Genomic DNA, 23,895 nt, shown 5'->3' with positions numbered 1-23,895 from the left:
GTTAGTGAGCACCTATAAAGGGCAGAACGGAGCATGAGTTGGTGGTGGCTTTAGCACCATGACCGGTGCCTTTGTGTCCCCAGTGCTGATGTAAAAGCACACTACCAGATACTCGTTCAAGGCCGAGTCGACCTAGAGGAGAGCGCAGAAGTTCAAATATTCGCAAATGTTGTCCATGAGCGGCAATTGAATTCAAACCGCTGGGTTCATAGCACCATGCCGTAACCACTATTCTACCGTAACCACTACACCACCGCTCGCCCCAAGATGTAACGCAAACATACACACTCATCCTATACTAAGCCCTGAGTTAAATCCACCGGGCAACCAAAAACGATTGAATGTGGTTGGGGCTATCGCTGTGCCCGCACCTGCTGCGGCCGTGCTCACGAAACACGCGCCAGTAAAAAATCAATACAGGTCACTGGAATCAACACGGCAGCAGAGTCCGAGGATGTTTGAGCATCCCAACATGCCGAGACGAAGCAAACAGCTGTGTTTTCATCCTGGCAGAATGCCAACAATGCAGTTGCGAGGCCAATGTTCGATGCACTCTTTATATTTTCTTTCCCAACCCAATTTGCGGTAATGCATGACCTGTGCACTGCTCGTCTCAATGCTTGTTATTTCTTCTTAACGGCGCATGGTCCCATGATTCTAAGACGCCGGCTGTGAGGGGTGAAGGGGGGGGGGCGTGCGTTGTTTCCAAGGAAACTTAACAAACTGCAGTGGTTCTTTGCTTCCCGGCAGCCAATGAGAATGGGGCAATGTGTGCGCCTTAGAGTGAAGGGTAAAAAGGAAAAGCAGACACTGCCACATAATGGAAGGCGATGATAATCACGTGAATAATAAGCCAATAAAACCCAGGGGAAAATGTAAATAAAATATCTATGCTAATAATTATTCAATGACTGCCACGCAAATGGACGGTAAGATGTGGCACCAGGCGCTCAGAGGCCCCCTGCTAAAGCTGCAAAATCAAAGGGAGAGGGGCGAGAGATGGGGAGAGAAAGAGATTATGGGAAAGGAGCAAAGGGCAAGCCAATCTCAGCAGGATTAGGGGAAAAAAAATCTAGTGGGATCCCTCTCCATTAACATCACTTACAGTCTCCAGCGCACTACCCACAACCCCAAACCCGCTGCCCCGTCCCCCGCAGCACAGCAACGCATATAAATTGAACCCGTCATTCACCAACACACGACTAGGGGTTTCGTTTAGCTGCACTAACGCTCGTCCACACGTAAACAAGGAAATAAACAATAAAAACAACCCCCCCCCCCCCCGCATTTGCTCGTACGGGTACACGGCATTAAAACGCACGCACGGGGGGGGGGGGGGGCTGTCAAAGTTGGCGAATTCTGAAACTTTGCACGGCGTTGTTTTCGCACAATTCCAAATATTATTCGTTTTGCAAATAATGCTCAGCGGATGCGCAAATAAACAGCATGATCAACAAAGCTTGGTCGTACAAACTCACAAAAGCGAGCTAAATGAAAGAAGCATGCAATTTAAATTGACGGTGGTCACCCTCATAACAATAATGCACTGATGACACGGGGGGGGGGGGGGGGGGGGAGTACAAGTGAAGTCGACTCGGCTCATTACCGCATTTTAATCAGTACGCAATAATAACACAAGCCGCAGACATTTGAAAGGGCTAGACCCCAACTCCTTTCATTTTCAGTTGCTGAAAACAGGCTCATTTATTTTCAACGTAAATTAAAAGAAAGTGCGTTGATTTTTAATTGAAGGAGTGCTACTTCCCCGTACTTTCATCACAACGGCTAGGGTGTTGTGCCAGTGACGGTTTGTTTTTCCATCACATCATTTCTAAGATAATATTTTTGACAGATCTAACTAAAAGGGGCTAACTTGAAAGAGAGGAACTAGGGTATTTCATCACAACTATCAGCAAAGTGGCATTCTATACCATACGCAGTGCACGTGTATTTGCGTCTGCTCAGTTCACCGTGTCAAATTCACAGAATAATTCAGGAGCTGCGCTCTTGTAATTTACCAATTTGTGTTCCACAATGTCATTTTGTTAATTGGTTTTGTTTACCCTGCATGTAGCCAGCAATACAAATGAGTGTGAAACACCCTATGTACTTCGTATAATGATTTTCAAATAATTCAAGTGGAACATGTTTAATCACCCAAGAATTATATTCTGCCCGGTTATCATAATTGTATTTTCATTAGTATATGCGACTTTCGCAGGTAAGTCAGATCTAATTATTTTATTACCATGATATTCTAACCCTATTATAATTATAGATGCTTCTGCTGTGCATATAAATGAAGTTTTTGTCTCTTGCATGAAGGGCTGCTGAGACAATTGACCAATAGCGGCACAATTAATTGTGTGAAAGTGCACATTGCACGATATTACTTGCCAAATTAAAACAATCATCCACAAAATACTCAATTGAGATCACACATAGCAATCATTGCCTGCTACTGGCAGACAAATGCCCGTTTGGAGGCCAAGCGCCGAGTCACCGTGTGCCTACAAGGACAGCTGCAACTTGGAGGGTGCCCTTTCAAATGTTTGAGAGAAGATGTGATATGAAGTGCTTCGAGACATGTCGCACAATATACGATAGGGTTGACATGAAGGGTCAAACAATGCATCGATGCATGGATTCGCCAATATCCATTGTTATGCTCACGATATTACCCATCAAATATTACGCTTTCAGAATAATTATCCAAGCATATGCTTTACAATACAATCATGTGACTACTGCAGCCACCAGAGGCCACCATGTTAAACACACTAGGACAAAAAATACAGTATTCTAATGGAATCACGACTCCAAATCGTAGCAATTCATAGAATTGTGTGGGTGACAAGAATCGTTACAAGCCTAGTTGATGGCAAGTGTTTTAAGCGTGCCACGTTTTCATAAAACAATTAACCAGCAACCAAAACAGAAAACAAGCAATCTGCATAAAGTACTTAAATTATGCCTACGATGTTTTCTCAAATCAAACCTAAATGAAGATGCCAAGCAGCTTCGCCCGATTAAGTTAAGGTCCTGGTCATCATCATCATCTAGGATGAATCCACTACTGGATGAAGGCCTCCACAAGCCGTCGGCATCTCTCACCATCCTGCCATGTAACAATCCCATTGAGCACCTGCACACGAGCCGATTTTTGGCTCCATCTCTTCAAGAAGAAGTCCTATTTCCTTATGTCCACAAAGTAATTCCTAACGTCGCTTTGCCCTACATCTGACTGTACCGTCCGCCATGGTTCGTGATATTGAGAGTCTCGGTAAAAATATACAACGGCGCCGATTAATGGACAACTCTGCAAGTGCCGAGAGGCGTTGTATCTCGTCGGCACACACGCACATGCGTGCCTGCCTGGCGTACCGTGCTCGGCGTCAGTCTGTGTGCTGGCGCTGAGGAAGTGGCGCTGCGTCTGCGTTCCCTGAGTGGTCACGGACCAAGAGCCTGGTCCGCGTGGCTGCAGCCCGATGGCGCTCATGAGCGCCAACTCGCGGTCGGGCCTGAACGCATCTGACCTCGGCGCAGACCTGTGGCGCACACACACACACAACATACACACGGCACCGAATCAGACGTGGCAACCGCTACGCGACGGCTCGCTCAATAGCTCACCGAGACTCGTTGAAGCTTATAGGAAATGGATAAACGTTACATGCCGATGTGTGAAAATCGACGTGTCAGTATTTAAAAAAAGCTGCATGTGATGTAGAGAGCGCTTCTTAATCGGCGCGGTTCACACCAAATATCTGGACCGTGGTCTCTCAAACTTCCAGGCCTCGCGATCCACCATGGTCTGCCATTCAAATACAGATTAACTCCATAATTGATTTGATTATTGGTTAGGCCACGTAATGATCTGGCCAAATTTAAGTCGTTAAGACCCTCCGCCACCCAACATAACAACACATTATTGTTTCAACACACGCACCCCAAAGCATCCAACAAAAAATATTCTCACAACAAAATTAGTCAAATAGACACAAGACGTTTTGTTTTGAACTACTTCAACCATCTTCAGGACAAGATCCAGGAAGGCAGAATAACTACATCACCTGACCCTGGCTTCCGCAATAGTTGTCCTGACGTCAAGGAACAAAAGATAATTACATGGCCCAACCCAAAAATGTCATTAGAAATCGTAATATTGGCTTCTAAAAAACTAAATGTTAAGTTCATAGGTTAAGCCCTTACACACCGCACGCCTCATTATTGATAAACAACGCCATGCCAAGTAGAGGGCACTTTTTAATTAGTGTGCTCTCTAAGTCACCTGAGAAGCGCACACACAATCTCAATACAATTTGAACGAGCTCTGCACGTCACCTGTAACGCACATGCACGTGCAAGATCTCAATCTTAATTTGATCGAGCTTTCCTGAAGCTCCCCCGTTCCACGCACGCGACCCCTCAATCTTGATTTAAAGCAGCGCTCGTATTCGTTTCCGCAAAATGTGTTTCGCGATTAAATACTCAACCAAAAACCAATTCACTCATATACTAGATATTTAACTTTGGATGTATGTCCTCGGGTGTCCTATACAGGCATTATGAAGCTTTGTTCACACAAAAATAAGACTTTAAGATTAGATCAATCACGTCTTACATTACTGTGAACGCTGCACATCAAAAAAATCCTGACACCATCGGATGGATTACCAAAATGGAGACAGTTGTAATGTTTTGTCAGTTGCTTTTCAAATGCCACACAAAAGGAGAAATGTGAAGTCAATACCATAGAGTATAAAAAAGTGACTGTAGTAACGTCACTAGAGTACACTATAATGGCACACATGATCACGATTTTAATGTTAGATTTCTTGTTTCAGGCCGTCCATGATACATAGCCTCCATAAAGCTAAGTGTTAGTTTGGCCAGCATATTTCTTTATTGCAGCCTCTACATATTCTATGCTGCCATAACTTTCTGTAGGCCGGTTTTCATCCCTTATTCATTTTAAAATAAACCTCACAAAGTGATGTTATTTATTCCGCTTGATATAACAAGCGCCCAGAAAGCTCCGACTGAATGCAAAAAAATGAGTTTTTTTTTAAACCATCAATCTTGCAAATCGAGGCGTTCATGTTATCCTCGGCCGTTGTGCTGAGGAGCGAGTAATGTCGGACGTGAGATGCGTTCAGTGCCAAAGAGCCAACGGGATGGTAACATGTCGCGGCGATCATAACGACGACGGTGATGGGTGCTCACCCAGGGCGCACAGGCTCTCGACGGCTCTGCAACGAGTCCACGGCCTCTGACAGCGTGTAAAGATTGTCCCAGCCCACGTCGCTAGTCAGGCTTGGGTCCACTCCACTGGGGTGGGGCGGGGGAGGTAGGGACAACCGGCAACGCACAATTGCAAACGAAGGCACACGGCACAGTCACAAAGTGCAGATTCGCATCATATACAACCTGCAGTGCAACACGGGATACGCCACACACGCTCCACGCACAACCACAAGACAAAACAAATAATGATGTGTGGCCAGGAGAAGTGTAAATCATATGCGGCACGTTACCGTTCATACATAAAACACTACGTTGATGTTATGCTCGCAACAGGCAGCGCGTAACACACAGCAGACAGCCACACAAATCACCATGTGCCGCGCAGCACTTACAACCAAATAAATTACCCTTCGGCGTAGCCCAAACTTTCCTTTAAAAATGACAGAGAAAATTATTTAAATGTCTGCAACAGGTAATTAATTGAATAAGGGTTACTTTTTTTTCCTTTTTGGATTGCAAACAAAAGCTAAAAGCATTCTCCCCATACAAAGTTCAGAGGTCAAACCACCGCATGCGCCTAATGGAGTTGAAGTATGTCAGGCTCGTGCTGGACGCTAAACAAAAACGCAAACAAAGAACGCACATTTCACTTGGCCAATTACAAGCCTTCTAACTAAATGCACACATTAGAGGCAATCAAAACACTCGACAGAATTTTTATGCCGGTAACACACCGCCACGCGCCAAACCGCTGTGAAATTTGTTGTTCACCGTTTTACCCACTGCAATTAGCTGCTCTGTATTGTTTCATACCTATGAACATTATTGCCTTTATAAAAACAGTGAAACTCCTGTTATACATGTTGGTGGGATGGAGCGTGGGAGAACCAATGGGACCGCATTTATTCGCTGAAATTATTCCGATTATCCACATGGTTGTCCGTATTTCATACAATTTAATCTCTCTCGTGTCCAAATGCAACTTATCTCAAGTCAGTGGACTGTGTTCATTACGGCAAACAAAGAAGCATATGTAGTATATATAAAAATTAGAAAACAAAACTGTCATATGTAGAGAAGAAGATAATGGTATTGGGATGGTCTGGAGCATGGACTTGAGGCCAACGAGTCAAGAGCACATAGTTTATGGCCTTGACTACAGTTGCCAATGTTCAAAAAGACCCATCAGGTTAAAATTAGGTTTTGCACTTAATGTGGCTAAACTTTCATCTCTTGAGAATTTTAACAATGGTTTGTTGTGCAATAAACAATCACGTTCTCTCGCTGGGTGGAATGGAAAGTTCTTCTCGCTGGTGTTGAGAACAGGGCACTTGAACAGAGAAACTTAACTTTTTGACATCTTCCCCCAAACAAATCATGTTCACAATGACAATTTGTGAAAAATCTAAACTTAGAAAAACCCATCTAGGAGAGTGTATACTGCGTGAACCATTCGACTCTTCTAGAGCATACATTCATCTTTTACTTGGAGAATGGTAAAAGTTGTGCATCCTAGGCGTTTAAATATGCAGCGTGCGACAATCTGCTCGTGCGTTCTCCATAACGACCAACGTAACACAAATCAGGTCTTGCAGGGAGAGTATCTGCAGACGACAAAGAATATATTTTAACTTTCGATTTAAAGCTTTTGTGACTGCAGTGATTCATCTTCTTGGTTCTTTCGGTAAAGTCACGTAGAAGGGAAATAATAAAATAATAAAAATAAAACATAATAAAATAATTCTCACGACGTTTCGGCTACAACGCAAGCAGCCGTCTTCAGGTGAAGACGGCTGCTTGCGTTGTAGCCGAAAGGTGAAGACGGCTGCTTGCGTTGTAGCCGAAAGGTGAAGACGGCTGCTTGCGTTGTAGCCGAAACGTCGTGAGAATTATTTTATTATGTTTTATTTTTATTATTTTATTACTTCCCTTCTACGTGACTTTACCGAAAGAACCAAGAAGATGAATCCCTGCAGTCACGAAAGCTTTAAATCGAAACCAAGAAGATATTTTAACTTTGTTCACCTTACGTATCCACCCCTTCCAACATTTGAAACATTTTCACGATCCAGGGTCACAATTTGATTTCAGAATTGATTCTCTTTTGTAAGCAATGCGGTGAAGAATTTAGTGCCTCTATTAGCTGTAGGAACCACGAGAATCAATTACATACAACATAGACGGATCAAAAATCATCGACTCTCACACGCATGATTTGATGCATGTATTGTGAGCATAAGAATCAATTTTCATTGACAAATCAATGCACAGTTACATGCCTACTCAGGAACCTATTTTTGCTGCTTGATGTATCTGCGTTGCTGTTTGTGCATTTTTTTTTTACTTGGGTCACCCTTGGAAGAGACTTCTTGTCTCAATGGGCTCTTAACTGGTGCAAAGGTAATCAATCAAAATGGAGTGTAGCAGACCAATGCATCTTACAAACACGAACAGCTCGATGTCCGCTTGCCTCCTGATGCCATGCGGGTTACTAGGTTTATTAGACTGTACTTTACATCGGTCCAGTGCAGGTTGGCAAAGGTGGAGAGCATACACATACAGTACAATAATAAATTCTGCTGCTCTGCCATCTGCTGTGCCAGAAGATAGCATTACAAAAGCGGGGCCACGTTCAACATATTTCCCCAAAAATGGTTTAATGATTCGGTATAAACCCTGACATATTTGGTACAGGTAAACCGACTTTCTTTCCACATGTTGACAATCGAAAATGAGCCCAAGGGACAGCAGGAGTGAGAGAGAGAGTTTGGTGCAAGGAGGAGTATTCAAGAGAGCACACTGTGAACAGGGCGAGTTGATGGGTGGGCGTACGACTGCATCGCGTTGGTGGGGTGCTATGGGTTTGGAAAGCGGCGGTGGGGGAGGGGCTTACATGGGTCGGCAAATGATGAGGTCTCCCCGGTTGGTGCCATAAGCCAGGCCCAGCCCCACATCCGGAAGCCAGCGTGCCGAGTTGATGCTCACGTAACGCCTCTGGTCGGGCGGCATCGGGTACACCACGTTGAACACCCGCTGTAGAGCAGAGAGGTGGCAGGGATTAATGATAGCGGCAGATACAAAACGACTTAAGTGCTATCGCAAGTGCAAGCCACCGTCATTTGGTATTCAAAATCTTACGTGTGATGCGACACCATTCTCAGCAAAGGCGAGATAATTAAATCACTATTCACAAGTGTCTCACACCAATGATTTAAAAACCCGCAATAATGGAGATAAACAACTGGACACTCTATGATCCATTAAACGTTTATTGTTTTTGTTATTCTGCGCCTTGTCAAGAAAATGAGCAGGAAATGACAAAGACAATTTAGCAAGGGTTCATCAAAATACTTTAACAATAAACAAGAGTGGAAGATAAAAACAATGCTGAAACACGATTATACGAAATACTACGTGTGAAGTTATCATTGTCAACAATGATGACTGCATACCAAGGAAATGGGGCAAGTTGTGAATGACGTGCCAAATTTAGAACCACAAGTAAAGAGAAGCATCCACACATTACATCAACAGCTTTGAACCCACACTGCAATTCTGCACACGACAAATACAATCTTCCACACTCCTCACTATTATGCCCCATCACTTTCGATGCCTGCAACGTTTTAAACACTCCTGAGACGCACGCGGTCGACTCGTTTTTGTCGGTGGATGTGCTGAAAAGTGTCCGCGCAAGTTGATTGCTTGGCTACTTTTTCCATTTCTGCAGAGATGGAAAGGCTCCCTCTGCAAAGGGACACAGCCGGGGAAAGAGCTATCCAAGTTGCTTTAAAAATGGGGGCAGTGTGAGCTGCAATCTCGCAGGAAATGCAGCCTTAAAAGGCATCGGTCTTGTTCCTGTGAGCCAAGCATTATGGTGCCGCGTGCAGCCAGGGGTAGGATGGTAGCCAGGGGTGGTTACTTTGCAGTGTCTAAAATATTGAAAGCTTCGCTTCTCCGCGCGAGTCTCTGTCGCAGGATGCGACACCCATTCATTTTGGCGTCTCTCTGTACAGTTTTTGGGTGAACGCTACATTGCCTGTACCCTTAGCCATTACTCCTCGGATCAAATATTTCTTGTTCGTTTCACAATGGAAGAGAAAGAGCATCATTTAAGCAGCCCAATTTTAAAACTAATCTGCATGAACGATGAAAATATGGAGTGTGCTATGGATACCTGTAACACTGAAGTTTTGTTTGATCTAGGTAAGATAGCTGTGTGTGGTGGCAAAAGGCCGTAGACATTAAAATGCACACTATATCATATCTCCAGATACAGCACACAAGGACACACTTGGAAATTCCCACAGGAACGTTCTCCGCATTCAGATCATAAATGATACGTGTCTATATAAGTAACCCCCCCCCACATTCCCTGGATACCTGTTGACTTATTGAACGTATGTGGCAGGCGAAGTGAGCAGTCCCTTAGCCTATTATCCCTTTAGGAAATCAGCTCAAAATTGCATAATTACAGCAGCATGTGTCCACAGCAGACACGACCGCCAGCCTCTGCGGTCCACCACGAGATGGGCATTTTATTCCCAGCACTAGAGAAAACCTACATGATGCGCGCATGTCCAGAGGGAAGTGTTGGGTGGCTGGTGGTGGGGGGGTGGTTTGGCGGTATTTGTGGTGGGGGGCGGGGGTGTGGGCCTAGCCCTGCATGCCTGTCACGGCATTTAATATAATTAGAAATGAAGAGGAGCACTTCTCGCCCACACCGAAGAGTCGGCCGTCATTAGCGCCTACCATGCTGCTGCCACGCGGTAAATTTCGACGCGCGAGCACAAGCCCTCGTCCCGTGCCAAACAAGAATGGCCAACGTCTCCCCGATGTAAGCAGAACCCCTGGGCCACTTGAACTGCCGAGGCCGTAATGCCTGTTCGCTGCACATCCATCTTACAAACACCGAGCCTGCTCCAGTCAACACTTCCGAGTACAGGAAGACGGGGTCGTATTATCGCTCATAGTGTCAGCCACAAGAGGCGATAGCTTTTCTAGCAACACCAATGTCGCTAATGGCAACAATTTGTGAAATGTGTGCGGACTGGTCTCCCAACACCACCAGTGAAAATAAATTAGCAGGTTTGTTCCAAGTGACAACTTTCTTTAATTAGCTGCGCCGTGTGGAGGGTTTAGGCCACACTTTTTTGCTTGCACAACCCGACCAAAAAATGCATTATGAACTGTGACAACAATTTGGGGCCAACCGGTCTGCATCTCAATAAATGAGACGCTTTCATCACAGTAAAGGGAGACCCCCCGTTGGTGTTCATCGGTCACGGAAGACAATGATCACTGCGCCATGCGCCTCAGAAGATGACATTCTCCTCCCACTGGTGTAGAAGAAGCGGCCCTTGTATTATTGAAGCATAGGCTGTTGTGGGACAACTTTTTTACAAGAGTGTAAATATTACCAGCAGCCTCAACTTGAGAATAAATATTTGTCCAGAGCGAAGAATGATTGTTTTTACTAAATTTTAAGTAAACCATGTAAAAGTATTATTATTATGCTTATTCAATCCGGGAAAGGTCTCAAAACTATTTTTCAGGAGGATCCTGCCAAGTTTGCAGGTAATTTTCCAGCAGCGGGATTTTTGGCCAATACCAGTTATACACTGTTTTTACAATGGGAGGAAACTGGAAAACCCATGCAGAACAGGGGGAGAACGTGCAAGCTCATCACAAGAAGGCGCTTGACTAGAGAATCAAACCCAGGTGCTGCTTGCTCTGAGGGACGAGTGTTATCACTGTGCGACCTTGCTGCTCTAGTGCCCTGTAATGTCTTAATGTTTTTTTTACTGGAAATTGTGTTCTCTTTATTTCTCCATATGCAACACAGTGGATTATAATTTCTTGAACACATTCCTGTGGAGGGAGCTGGTAGGAACGTTGGGTTGCTCGGTCAATGGCCAGGGTCAACGGCGGCGTGGTGTATTCCGCAAATATGCCCGACTGTGAGGGCGGGCACAAGCCGGCGTGAGTAGGTTAAACGTTGAGTTTTTTTAAGGGCACCACGGGGTGACCAGCCCCTCCCCACTCAGCCCCACCCCTCCCACAAAGCCCCACCCTACCCACCCAGCCCCTCCTAATCCTCCCCACCCTCCCCTCCCCACCCAGCCACCTCCCCACCCTCCCCACCCAGCCCCTCCCTCCCCACCCAGCCCCTCCCTGCATGAAGGACGGACACAATAATCCCGTGGGCTGGTGTAACCAGGAAGTTCCTACCAGTATAAGCAATTCAATTAGGCAGCGGCAACAAAAAAAGAAGCTTGTAATCAAATTTTTGCCCAAAGGGGATGAGAATTTTTGCACAAATACATTTCAAGTATCAACTAAAAAAACATTTTTATGGCAGCCAATTAGCTTTAATCACAACTTAATTTTTAATGTGGAAATTGTTTAATTTGCAAGATGATCCTGGCAAATGCATCACGCCATAAGCCATTAACATGGCAATGAAATATACAAAGAAATAAACACATCCTTTGGCCTTAAAAGGAAAATATATAAAAGGTGACATTTGGGCCAATTGTCCCTCTCCAAAGAACATTTTATAACACTTCATTATTACACTTCTTCATGAAACTTCATCTCTTATATAATTTCCTGAAAGGTAAATAATTGTGTTATTGATGAATGTGTTGAGTTTTTTCATTACGTGTGCACCACTGCCAACGCAGCATCACCAACATCGTGACATGAGATATAGCTTGGGAAAAACAACCCACTTATAAACATGCGATGAATAGAAACATTTGAAGGTCTTTCATGGTGCAGTATTACTACATTCAAGAGCGCCTAGTCTCACCCAGGAGATTTGAGGACAGCAATTACTACTAAATGCAGGAGCACAATAATTTGCGGTGCTAATGTTATTCCATCAACCTTCAGTGATAGCCAAATCAGTGTTTTCCAAAGGATATGCGAGCACATGGCAGGTGGTAATAGCCACAGAGGCATGAAGTGTGGTATTGTGAGCATGTGCTGCAGATGTTTCAGAAAGTAGTCTGGCCAGATGGTTAGATATCACACGCCCTCCCCGATAGTTGTCGACAAGTGTAGTAAAGTGATATTAACAAATCTCTTGTAGTGCATCACTTGTGAGTGTTGTTGTCACATTTTATGTGTTCGCCCTCCTGCTACACTATTGCGAGTCACAGCAGGTTTGCGGGCTGTGGAGTACATTTGGGAATAGATGCCACTCGGCACTCAAGCTGTTACAACACTGAAAAAAATTCTCGGTGTTCAATTTTCACATTCCGTACACCAACAGTAAAAAGTTGCCAATTAAGCAGCGCAAATGGCTGAGTGAAGAGGACAGCCAACCGAATTGTTCTCATCTCCAACATTATTGTGAACTTGAAGGCAAAATGAGGACATATTCCCAGCGGCAACTTCAAGAAATACCTATGAACGATAGAACCCAGTGGGCTATCCCCCGTTCCACCCCCATGCGACCTAGTTAGTCTGGCAAGTCAGGCTGCCTCAAACACGCTGCTGCTTACCTCTCTCCCACTATAACCTCCTTCTCCCTGGAGCCACCTTCCCAACAAAACAGCACCACCAACACAGCAACATGGACTCCAAAATCAGAGCTAAAATACATAAATGGAAAGAGAGGAGAGGGTAGTCTTTGTTCGGTCCGGATAATGGAAACGTGCAACTCCTCAAGTGGGCAGATATTATCCGCGCAGGCATCACGCTTCGAGCGAGTGCAAGGCGCTAATGTGATCGGCGGCGAGGGTCGCCCATGCAATTTTTCTCGCCACCTCTTTGAATGCAACGGCCGCATTTTTCCCCCAAACAATGCCATCCTCTTCAACGGCATTTACACGACGCGTGCCTGCATGCACAATCAATATTTTTTTGTTTTTTATTGCCATCGTCTCTGCAGGCCCTTCCCTCGCGCTGCATTCTCCAAGAAGCCTCGCTCTTTGCTCATTCCCATACCATGCAGGTGGCTTTCATTGAGCACATCCAAGCCCCTTAAAGCGGGTGAGATTTCCGCGGAGCGAGCACACCTGCCAATTTGGGCCCGTTTGCCGGGCGGTTTTTACAAAAAGCTGTTCAAACAATGCGAAAAGAGCATGCTTCAGCAAGGCCAATGTTATCAAAATTACGTTTTCGTGTAAAGATCATGGGGTCATGGTCGTGCCAAAACTTCAGGGACATGCACTTTAATTTTAAAATGAATGCCGCCAGGAATTCACAGACGAGAACATTTGGTACATTAAAAAAAATGAATTTTGTGACTTGCCCTTAAGTGTATACGTGCCGGTTTGCAAGCGCTGCCAGCGATAACGGTGCAATGCAGGAATTTTGTGCACATTATGTGCACGTGTTGCTTGTACATTGGAGGGCGCGTGTGCACGTGTGTGACGGAGATTTTATTGGGTGTCCGGCAGTGCGCCACAATTGTACGCAAACGTGTCGATGAAGCAAACTTTCCAATCGATGTGTGCAAACAGCGTGCGGGCACTAAAGCTTGCATAAACAAGCAGGCACCAACTGGGCTATTCACACACAGCCATACATGATCAGCCATGATCAATCCACTGCTGTACGAAGGCCTACCCAAGCAGTCACCATCTCGCGTTCCTGCAACGTAATATTGCACTTAGCACCTGCACACCAATTGCTTTAATCACTCCCATATCCCATATCAACGGTCAGATGCCGTCTCTCCTTTGGCTGTCACTCCGTCGTTAGTCTCGACCCTCTGGCGATGATCCCCCCTTGCGACATGTCCTGCCGAAGCCCATGTATACATTTAGTTTGTTGTCCTTCTCCCGCACCTTCCACAGGGTATGTTAGCATATGTTGCACTTCTTACGCACCCATTAGTATGGTGCGAAAGAAGTTCAACATACATGTAATTTTCACAACAGTCGAAACGCTGTCGTTTATCTGTAAACGCTCTCCAATGTAAGCATTACTGTTTCTGTCAAAGTGCAATTCCAAGACAAAGATCCCCCGTGTAGCCTCTAACAGACTGTTGGGGCAAGTACTGTTAGCGATAACCTATGAAGGCCGGCACGGCACATGAGGGGCTGGGTGGCCAGCACCACGCCTGGACGCCTTTGTCTCCCCAGTGGCAATGTTTACACACCGCACCAGGTACTCATTTGAGGCCGAGTGCAATTCCAAGGTGGCATACACACACACAAACGGGCGCGTGTGTGCGCGTGCATATCACGTGGCACCTACCCGCATGGACACTTCTCCAGCGTGCGGCTGCTGCAGGCGGAACACTTGGGCGACCATGTGCTTGGTGGAGGGCTGCAGGAGCACCCTGCGCGAGGCGAGTCCCACCATTATGTATCGCCCCATGGGGGACAGGCTCACGGATATGGCATTGGGGCCTGGCAGGCAAACACGGGGGGTAGGAGAAACAGAAATAATTCTCAACGCATTTTGATCGCGCCGGGCTTCCCAATGGGACGACGGGACATATTACGCATTCATCAGGCTCCGCCGGGCAAACAAAACCGTCAGGAGATATGACGGGGAAACCTTTAAAAAAAAAACTGAAATCCGCAACAGGCTGCCAAAATATTTAAGCGCGCGCAGTGGAAATAAGAACCAGGTAGCATACGCAGACAAAAACCATTAACGGGAGAGTCTGAGGCTGCGATACAATGACGACACCGGGGGCTAAGACCCTGGGGATTGCAACGTACGTTTACAAGGAGGAAAAATGGAAAAGAAATAGAATTTAATCACCTGGCTGTCAGTTGGTAGACAACCAGCCTTCGCAAACACTCACGTGGAGAAATAATGATTCATGTTTTACCCAGTCTAGCGACTTCTACTTATGACGGTGACGCATGCCTAAAAATAACAATGGGAAATAAACACGTATAAAGGATATAATGATCATGTATAAATTACACATTAACTTTTCAATGGTATTGTTTTTTATTTTTACCGTCTCGCACAGTGTCATGGCAATTATTTTCCTAGTGGGCAAAAGGTATGCCATATGATCTGGAGAAGGTTAAACATTATAACATTTATCCCAAAAATGTACGAAAGAATGTATATACATAATCTTGGTTCTTTCGGTAAAGTCACGTTGAAGGGAAATAATAAAATAAAAAATATAAAACAATAACATTCTCACGACGTTTCGATTGCAACACAAGCAACCATCATCAGGTGAGAAAATCTTCTTGCTGTGGTTTTCACACCTGATGATGATTGCTTGTGTTGCAATCGAAAAGTCCTGAGAATTTAATTGTTTTCTTTTTCTTTTTTTATTATTTCCCTTCTACGTGAAGTTACCGAAAGAACCAAGAATATGAATCGCTGCAGTCACAAAAGCTTTAAATCGAAATGTATATACACCTGCAAGCAATAAATATTTGAAGCGACCATGAATTAATAATTATCTTAAATAATTACTGGTAATAAAAATGTGTATGTACACGCAGTCGACCACAAGTATACTCATTGCTAACTTGGCCAAAAAGCTTGTGGTGATGACGATGGGCTGGGATGCCCGGCACATTTAGGTAGAATGCCTTTTATTTTGCTTAATTGCGCAACCTCCAAATTACGTGCCTCAACAACTCCGATTATCCTTAACCGAGGTTCGTCCCAATGACTTGCACGACCAACTTACGTAAGAACCCTCTCGTGCCGTTGTTAGCGCACCCAGGTGCGCTTACACGATACGCATCCGTGCCAACGGAGAGCACAAGCGTAACAATAAGACACGTGCCGTGTACTCCCATTTACACGCGCACAATTAACCGCACAGCGTCGCGCGCACCAGCAAAGGTGAGAGTGTTGTGTGGGGGAAAAAAAGGTTCACATGAGGTAAAAGGTAGGAGACCATTAGTGGCACCAATGTGCTATGCTGAACAGTTGCCACGGTAACACATCACACCCACATCTGCTCCCCGGATTGCAAGTGAAAATTCTGCACGCTTTAAAGTAGACTTATCACCTGTGTTTTTGTTTTAAATGTAACTTTTTTTTCATTTCATCTCCAGTTAGAAGTCAGCACACGCACATAACTCATTTTACGTAATTATGCCCAAGCAAGCAACCCTGTGTTTTTTAGCTTGCGATTTTTTTTTACCCCCCCTGCCTCACCCTCTATCTCTTTCACAGGAAAATTTTAATTACGCCGGAGCGATGTGGGAATGAGGGCAGGAGGGACGGAAGCAGCACCACACGCTGGCCCGAGCTTTGTTCACCGACATAATTCACCCAAGATGTCAAAAGATCCCAGCCTATAATCTGCTTCCTTAGAAATCTGCCAAATTTAGACATTTATTAAGGGGAATTTTGTTTAATTTGGATTTCTAAAAAGCACATTGCAAGGCACACCTCTGCAATTTCGCTGTCCACATTTTTGCCCGCACCATGAAATTTAACGCATTTGTCACAGGAAATTATTACTTTCGTACCTTCATATTGACCCCGCAAATGACTCAGAATTAAATGTATCCCTTAAAAGTTGACGTAACCTCGTGCATATTTTTGCCACAATCTCTAAGTATATATATAAAAAAAACGCTGCACATTCATAATATTGTGGCCTTAAAAGTGAGAATATATAGTAGGTGGCATATCAAGCAATAGGCCTTCTTGATCGCATATAAAGAAGAGACATAGCCCTGAAATGTCACCTATTATATATTTTTCTTTTCAAGGCCACGGAGTGAAATTGACGAGTGTTGAATTTTTTTGTTATATGTATCCGTGCACCACTGCCAAACGCAGCATCACCAAATAATGTCACGTAAAATATACTTTGTTTCGTATGTCGATAAAGCGCTAACTAAGAAAACGTACTTGTCCCTTGCTGGAAGAGAAGATACCCGCAACCGTCCACTTGAGGCCGAATAAGATTAGTGAATTCTGCTTCACTTTTATAAAAGCTACAAGAGGTTTGCACGGCAATCTAACATTAAATAAACGTAACAAATACCCACCCCTTCCATGCATCACAGCGTGGCCATGTCAGCACCCAAAGCTACACTGAATAGCAGCCTGGCCACAGAGAAGTGGTAGCCGCCTCTTGGCTGAAACGAATTTGTTCGCTAAAGAAAGCAAGCACACTCAGGCAATTCTAATTATTTTATAAGGATGACCACGATCTGGGGGTACAAAAATCAAAGTCGGGCATCACGCCACATCGGCAAAGTTTTTCTCTCAGGCGATCACCAACAAATTACCACGCAACGTTTATCTGATTTATTAATTCCACATTTATATTCTTGTGATTTATGATATGCCTCAAAATCCCTGAAATGTCTCAAGAGTAAATGCACATGTTTAAATTGTTATTTTATTGTTATTAAGTTCCTTGCAGATGATATAATTATATTCCTTCTCTCTTATTTAAAAACAAAAGTATTCCTTTGCCAGAGTTTTTAATGTTTAATTAGATTTGTTCCTTGGTCACTCTGAATGGAAGCTCTTTTGAAATGTACCCTATGCAGTTAAAATAGCTAGAATGCATCTTATTGTAAGGTGTTATATTTTCAATGTCTACATTATTAACCTCAATCAATCCACTGCTGGATGAAAATCTCCCCAGGCTGTCAACATCGCTTGTGTTCCTGATCTCAACGCTCCATCTCCACGGCGAACATCCCCCCTCCCTCCTTTGGCTGTCACACTATTTAATTGCAGATTCATCCATGTTGCACTTTGTTACGAGTTTTGTTATAGTATTTCAACTGTTTAGTTTACATGTGAAATGCATGACTTTGTGACCCAGCGAAACATTGAAAGCAAGACTATCAGTCTCAATGGCGACCTCGCATCGCTTCAATGAAGATGATGAACAGACGGACACATTACGCACGCCGTTTCGTCGCCTAAAAGCTGGATTGGCCAACCGGTAAATCCTCACCGAAGCGGCGCTGGTAAAGCACCTCCCCGAGGTTGTGTGGCGCCAGTGAGTAAACGTTGAGGACGCCCTCATCCGGGAAACCCCGGTGGCTGCCCGGCACGAAGGCGGCCAGGTGACGACCGTCGCCCGAGATGTCACAGCTCGCGTCGTTGTAGATCTTGCACTTGGTGACCAGAACGTTGATTTTGGCTGCCGCAGAGACAACGTTCGAGTCAGATAGAGGGAGTTCACCACAGAGTGTTGACTGACGAGGCATTTTACTTTCGCGCACATGAAACACACTTTTCATCGATGCGTGTTTCTTTTCTAGTGCCGTGATATGGCCGAGGGGGAGCAAGTTTTCCACTTTGTTGCAGAGGCTTTACGCATCGAGCCCGGTGCTCGTCCTGATTAATACTGCCAGATGAAGTGACCATATGTAAATAGACTGTCAGTTAAACTATGGAATGTTAAAGATAATAAATTTGGCATCACAGACCAAATTTCAAAAATGTGAAAATCATCTGCATATTACTTAACTGGGTAAAATCACTCACTCGTTGCCCCCTAATGGTAGACTCTATGATTGGTGGAACTTAATACATTTTTGTGATAGCCTTCGACCATAAGAATTGCACAAATAACACATTTACTAAATGTTCATTATTTATCATCTACATGCTTCAAATGGCAACTGCAGTGTTCAATTATGGAACAAAAACATACAGGAGGGATATTTAAGGCACAACGTAATACCGAAGGCCATTTTCAGAAAAAATCTCATTGAAGCAATGATATTGCTATTTCTTCTACAAAGCAGTTCTCTTTATAAATTCAGAAAACATAAAACAAATATATAGGACAATGATATGGAATTCTGAAATCATGGTGTATACCCCCAAATTGCCAATTATTATAGCGGCTGTTCTGCATAAACAACTTTACTCAAAAATGCTAAAATAGAGCAAGCACTCAAGTTCCACATTTCGTCTATCAAAAGGAAAATGTGTCCAATTTTCACACGGTTGAATCAATGCATAAAAACCAAGAACTCAGCATTCATTAAACGTAAAAACATCTGAACGGTGAAGAAAAATAGCTTTAATGGCCCAGTGTTTTTCTGCCATGACAACTGTGCAATCGTTCGTCGCAAGTTGCATTTCAGCCCATTAGCGCATATCATCACGCCACTCATTACGCGAAACAGATTTGCTCTCACGGCCATCGATCTCGCCAATGTGTTGCGGCTACTCGGCCAATGAGGTATAAGCACCCAAATGGGACTGGTGCAGCATTGTGACCTGTTGACAAATGAGCCGCTGGATGACAACAGTGAGAGTATAATCTAAGAGACATCGCAACGCTCGTTTTGTATTTTGATGGCACGGGACATACAGCCGCATTGCAGTCGCAACGTACATGCTGCCGTAAGGCCAAGCGAAGCTGTACGCATGTAAGACTTCAATAAGTACTTATTGTGATCATTATACTTAAAGAGAGTTAAAAACACGTGAAGAATAGACAATGTTATCCATGTATTATGCCCAGCAGCACAATCATCAAAAACAGAATTTTGACCAATAAAATCTCTTGAATGGACATACACCCACTACTTTGTTAACTCTTACAACAAATCAAGTGTGCTCTCCAAAAAATAGGATCTCTCAGCAGATTTTCATGTACTAAATACATTTTCATAAATTTTGCTTTGATAAAACTTAAAAGGCAAACCTGTGATTACGTGCGAGGTATTTGGTGCATCCACAATCTTGATCTAAACTAATTGTAAAAATTTGGAATTCTGAGCATAATATTGAATTGTGTATCTACATGTGCATGCCTAAGTGGATCCACTGCGGGCTAAGAACCCTCCACCAGTGTGGTGTAGGCAGTGGGGGTTATGATGAACCAAACTTCAGCACAATGGTCCGTTGCGGATTCGAGAATGCAGGTGGGAAAATATACTTCACGGCAAAGCAGTAAAGTACTATCATGTATTGTGCTACGCTGCCCGCCACGTAGCCTCACAGCAGACTACAACAACCTGCTGTGCACTGTGGTCACCCATCCAAGCACTATCCAGGCACAATGCTGCTTATTAAGCTCACGCGAACTGACGAGATCAGGGTGCATCCTCCTGGGTGAATGCGGTCGTTGTTGTGTCTGCTGTGAATTGGTGCTTACAATTGCTAATTTCAGGCAGGTTGTAGCTGGCAAAGTCCCACCACTGCAGGCGGTACGTGATGTCGGCAATGTTGTTAGCCACCGCTGACTGACCATCTCCCACCACAGCCCCTGCAGCAACAAAAAACAAGAAAGCATGGTAAATTTTGACAGATTCGAAATGCATCATCATCATCATAAATGCACATTCACCTCAAGTGACTGCCCGGAAAAGTGTAATTGCACATGCGTGCATTAGTATGGTAGAGAATAGACCATGAGCAATGATGAATGAGTGGCGACACCAGCAGCAAATAAGACACCCACATAGCAGAGAATTACTAGTGGAGGGAATGTGGTGTGATCCAAGAGGGAGGATCAGCAAACAACATAATTACTCTCAGAGTCATGTAAAACAAAATCAAAGAGCTGATTAGTCATACAAAAAAAAAGTTTGTCTCATGTCACATTAAGATTCATACTGTTCGACACTTCATTGATGCGGCATTGAAAACAGTCCACTTTATTGGCTTAACATCTAAATCTGCTCATCATAAAGATAAATAATATTTTAAGGTAACCACAGCAGCTCTGCATCCTAACCGATTCAGAGATGGGCAGAGGAAAATGACCACAAAGAGGACATGTTTGGCCAACATCGGGACGCGTTGATTTTAACGCACATGAGAGGGCTACCTCAGGGATTTCACTCAAGATAATGCTTACTGTACATCAACACAAACCTTTTGACCTTTCCAACGGAGGAAAGTTAAGCAAATTCAAGTGGATGTAAAAGGTCGTGTGACGGGATGAACGATTACGGCAAAAGTACAAGTATGGCCTGGAGACTGGATCTAGTGCACGGCCGGTTATGTGCACTGGTCTTATGGGGACTGGCTCGAGAGTGGAATTCCAGAAATGGGGCAGTTTCGCCCTCCCGAAAGTTGGTTGGGAATGATTGCCCTCCCACGAGATATTTTGCATATGCATCCGAGTGTAGAATTCTACCCCCCCCCCCCTCTAACAAAGGCTCTCTTGAGAACCATTTTCTCCCCACGCACCTATGCCTCGGCTCCCTCACTCTCACTAAGGATGCCTCTGTGCCACGGCATTTGTAACCGCCAGATTCTGCCAGAAGAGATAGATTAATGAGGCCCTTTTCATCACGCACGTCTCTCAACAAAGTCTCGATGCAGAGGCACTATGGTTCCATAAAATAAGATATTTTTTAATAAGAAGCCTCATTGCAGCGGACTCAAAACGCTGAATCTCGGTTAAGGATGCAATGTGCCGAGTACTGCCATTGGGACCAAATTATATAACAAAACTTTTATCAGAATTTAAGCAGCCTACGGGGCTCGACATGAAATCCTATAGTAGCCCTGTGCTATACACAGCAGTGCCCTCCTTCTCTATTCGGGTGCAAGACCAGTGCTATTGGTACTTTGGCGAATATGGAAGTGGACCTGGCACTGTAGACAACAGCCTGGGGACTGAACTCGGAGATTCCTTCACGACAATGCAAATGCAAAAAAAACTCCCACTCAGCCATCCTTAGTCCTTACAACACAACAGTTATAATGTATCGTCGTTTCTCGATAAAACAAACGTAAAAATCTATTAAGCAAATAATCAAGCTCATAGAACATTTCAGTGATAAAGGTAAACTCCAAAATAACCAGAGGATGTGGATGCATGTTGAGACAAACTTATTCTTTATATGAAAGGGAAGGCATATCCAGAAAATGAAATTGGAATTTCTGTTGCATGCCAAATAAGCGATCATGAAATCCATATCGGTTTGATGCATCCGAGGTAATTGCACTTTTATGCGCATGACTCAAGACTTTAATGTGTATCCTTCTGAAAAGGAATTAAAATCCCATCAACAATTCAGATTATTTACAAACAGCCCGGCCATAATTCATTTTGACATTTTTAAGAGCCAATTCTAAGCTGTAATAATAAATTAAACAGATAGGCAAGGTAATTTTACAATGTTTTTTCGGTAGCAGCAGCTTTATTTGATGCAATGTTTACTATCAGCACTTACAAAAAGCAAAGGATTGCTTTACATAAGTATGCAAGCCTTCCTTTAAATACAATATACCACAACAATAAAACTAATTTCCTATATTGCTGGCCTATAATGCCTTTAATGTCAAATTTCCCCAACAAAAAAAACAATCTAAGGCGTAATAGCTCTCCCCTTGAGGAAGCGTATAGTATTCAATTTACCCCGGGGCTTTCGGATAAGGTGGTGGTATGAAGGGGGCCTGATCGTTTGTGAAGAGTCTAAGAGATGATGTTGGCTTGTGATGCCATACAGAGTAAAATATTCAGCCTTACAAAGGCAAGTGGACAGGGTGGGACCCTATGGTTTATTGATGGTTATGACTGGTATAAATAGCATGCATTATATATTTTTAAAAACCCAAATACTTGCGATGGTTTTGTCCAAAACAGAAATAACAAACAATAAGCGAGAGGCACCTCTCTGCCCTTTCAATGCACTGTGAAAGATCACTTCCCGAAACGTCACTTATCATTAAATACTTTTCCTTGTAAGTGTTATTTATGAAAGTAAATATTTTTTTGCGTGCTTGTGTACCACTGCTCATGCAGGATTACCGAAAGGTTTTAAAAATAACGACAAGATGTTTTTATTGTTGCAAGAAAGCCAAATAGGTACCTAGTTTTAGAATTGATCCTTATGGCGGTACCCCAGGGTACCAAATAATACAAAATGGCCGAGGCAATTAAATAATTATATCTGGGACACTATTTTTTCGAGGGGTGTACTTCAACTCCACGACTCGGGTACCAATCAATCCGAAATCAGTGCTACTCCGCGATGTCCAAACGCAGCGAGGACGATTGCGCTGAAACCCTGAACGCTCGTATGCACCAGGTGCTCGCGTGGGATCTTGGCGATTGGGAATCCAGGCCATTATCTGCCTTTCTCAGCGCTCTCGATGAGATCGAGGACTTCAAAAGACTTTCTAATCCAACTTCATCGCGACTGGCTGGGAGAAGCACATCCTCGCGTTCATGTCGAGCGCGTCAGCATCAGCGGCGGGAGCTGCATCCTCTGCGGCAGGTGCCTCTTCGTCGGTGGCAGGCTCGTCATCTTCGGCGGCAGAAGCGGCGACATTCGTGACGGGCACATCATCGGCTTCCGGGATGGTGTCCTCACAATTGTCCAAGTCATCCAGCATCGAAAGCATTCGTCAGATGGGCAGTGTCGGTGGTTCGCAGCAGACCGTGCCTCGTCGCATTGTTCGTGAACGGTGCACTCGCAAGATGACGGCGTTGTAGCGTGTGACCGCCAAGCTGGGTCAAGAAGCAATTAACAAGATTCAGAATGATTGGGCGTCGATGGAGACCATCCAAAATGGATCGGAATGGCAGCAGTCTGAGGAGATCATTATTAACATGATCCAGTCAGGGCCATCGGAAAATGAGATTCGTTCGATCATCCCTGTCGGCGGTTCCAAAGTCAAGATGGAGGCCCAGGACTGTTGTGTCGTGTACTTTACAAGATGAATTCAGTCCATCCACATGTACTATCCCGGTCTTAGCTTGACGCACACAGCCCGAAGACATTTGCGACTGCTGCGTTCGAATCG

At 44.3% G+C, this 23,895-nt stretch overlaps 1 protein-coding gene across 1 annotated transcript in view; it reads right to left on the bottom strand.

The window, feature by feature from the left end:
- The window catches only part of AMBRA1 (autophagy and beclin 1 regulator 1), a 102,660-nt gene that overhangs the window by 12,340 nt on the left and 66,425 nt on the right, over nucleotides 1-23,895 (bottom strand). The window contains exons 14-19 of the mRNA XM_078859385.1: nucleotides 20,288-20,398; nucleotides 18,125-18,313; nucleotides 14,461-14,615; nucleotides 8,141-8,280; nucleotides 5,227-5,331; nucleotides 3,385-3,548 (exon numbers count right to left, since the gene is read on the bottom strand). Coding sequence (XP_078715511.1) covers nucleotides 3,385-3,548; nucleotides 5,227-5,331; nucleotides 8,141-8,280; nucleotides 14,461-14,615; nucleotides 18,125-18,313; nucleotides 20,288-20,398 — 864 coding nt within the window. The remainder of the gene's footprint in view (nucleotides 1-3,384; nucleotides 3,549-5,226; nucleotides 5,332-8,140; nucleotides 8,281-14,460; nucleotides 14,616-18,124; nucleotides 18,314-20,287; nucleotides 20,399-23,895) is intronic.

This window comes from Lampetra fluviatilis, chromosome 8, assembly GCF_964198595.1.
Source record: "Lampetra fluviatilis chromosome 8, kcLamFluv1.1, whole genome shotgun sequence".
NCBI classification, from domain to species: Eukaryota; Metazoa; Chordata; class Hyperoartia; order Petromyzontiformes; family Petromyzontidae; genus Lampetra; species Lampetra fluviatilis.
This window is presented reverse-complemented; position numbering and strand designations above follow the sequence as displayed.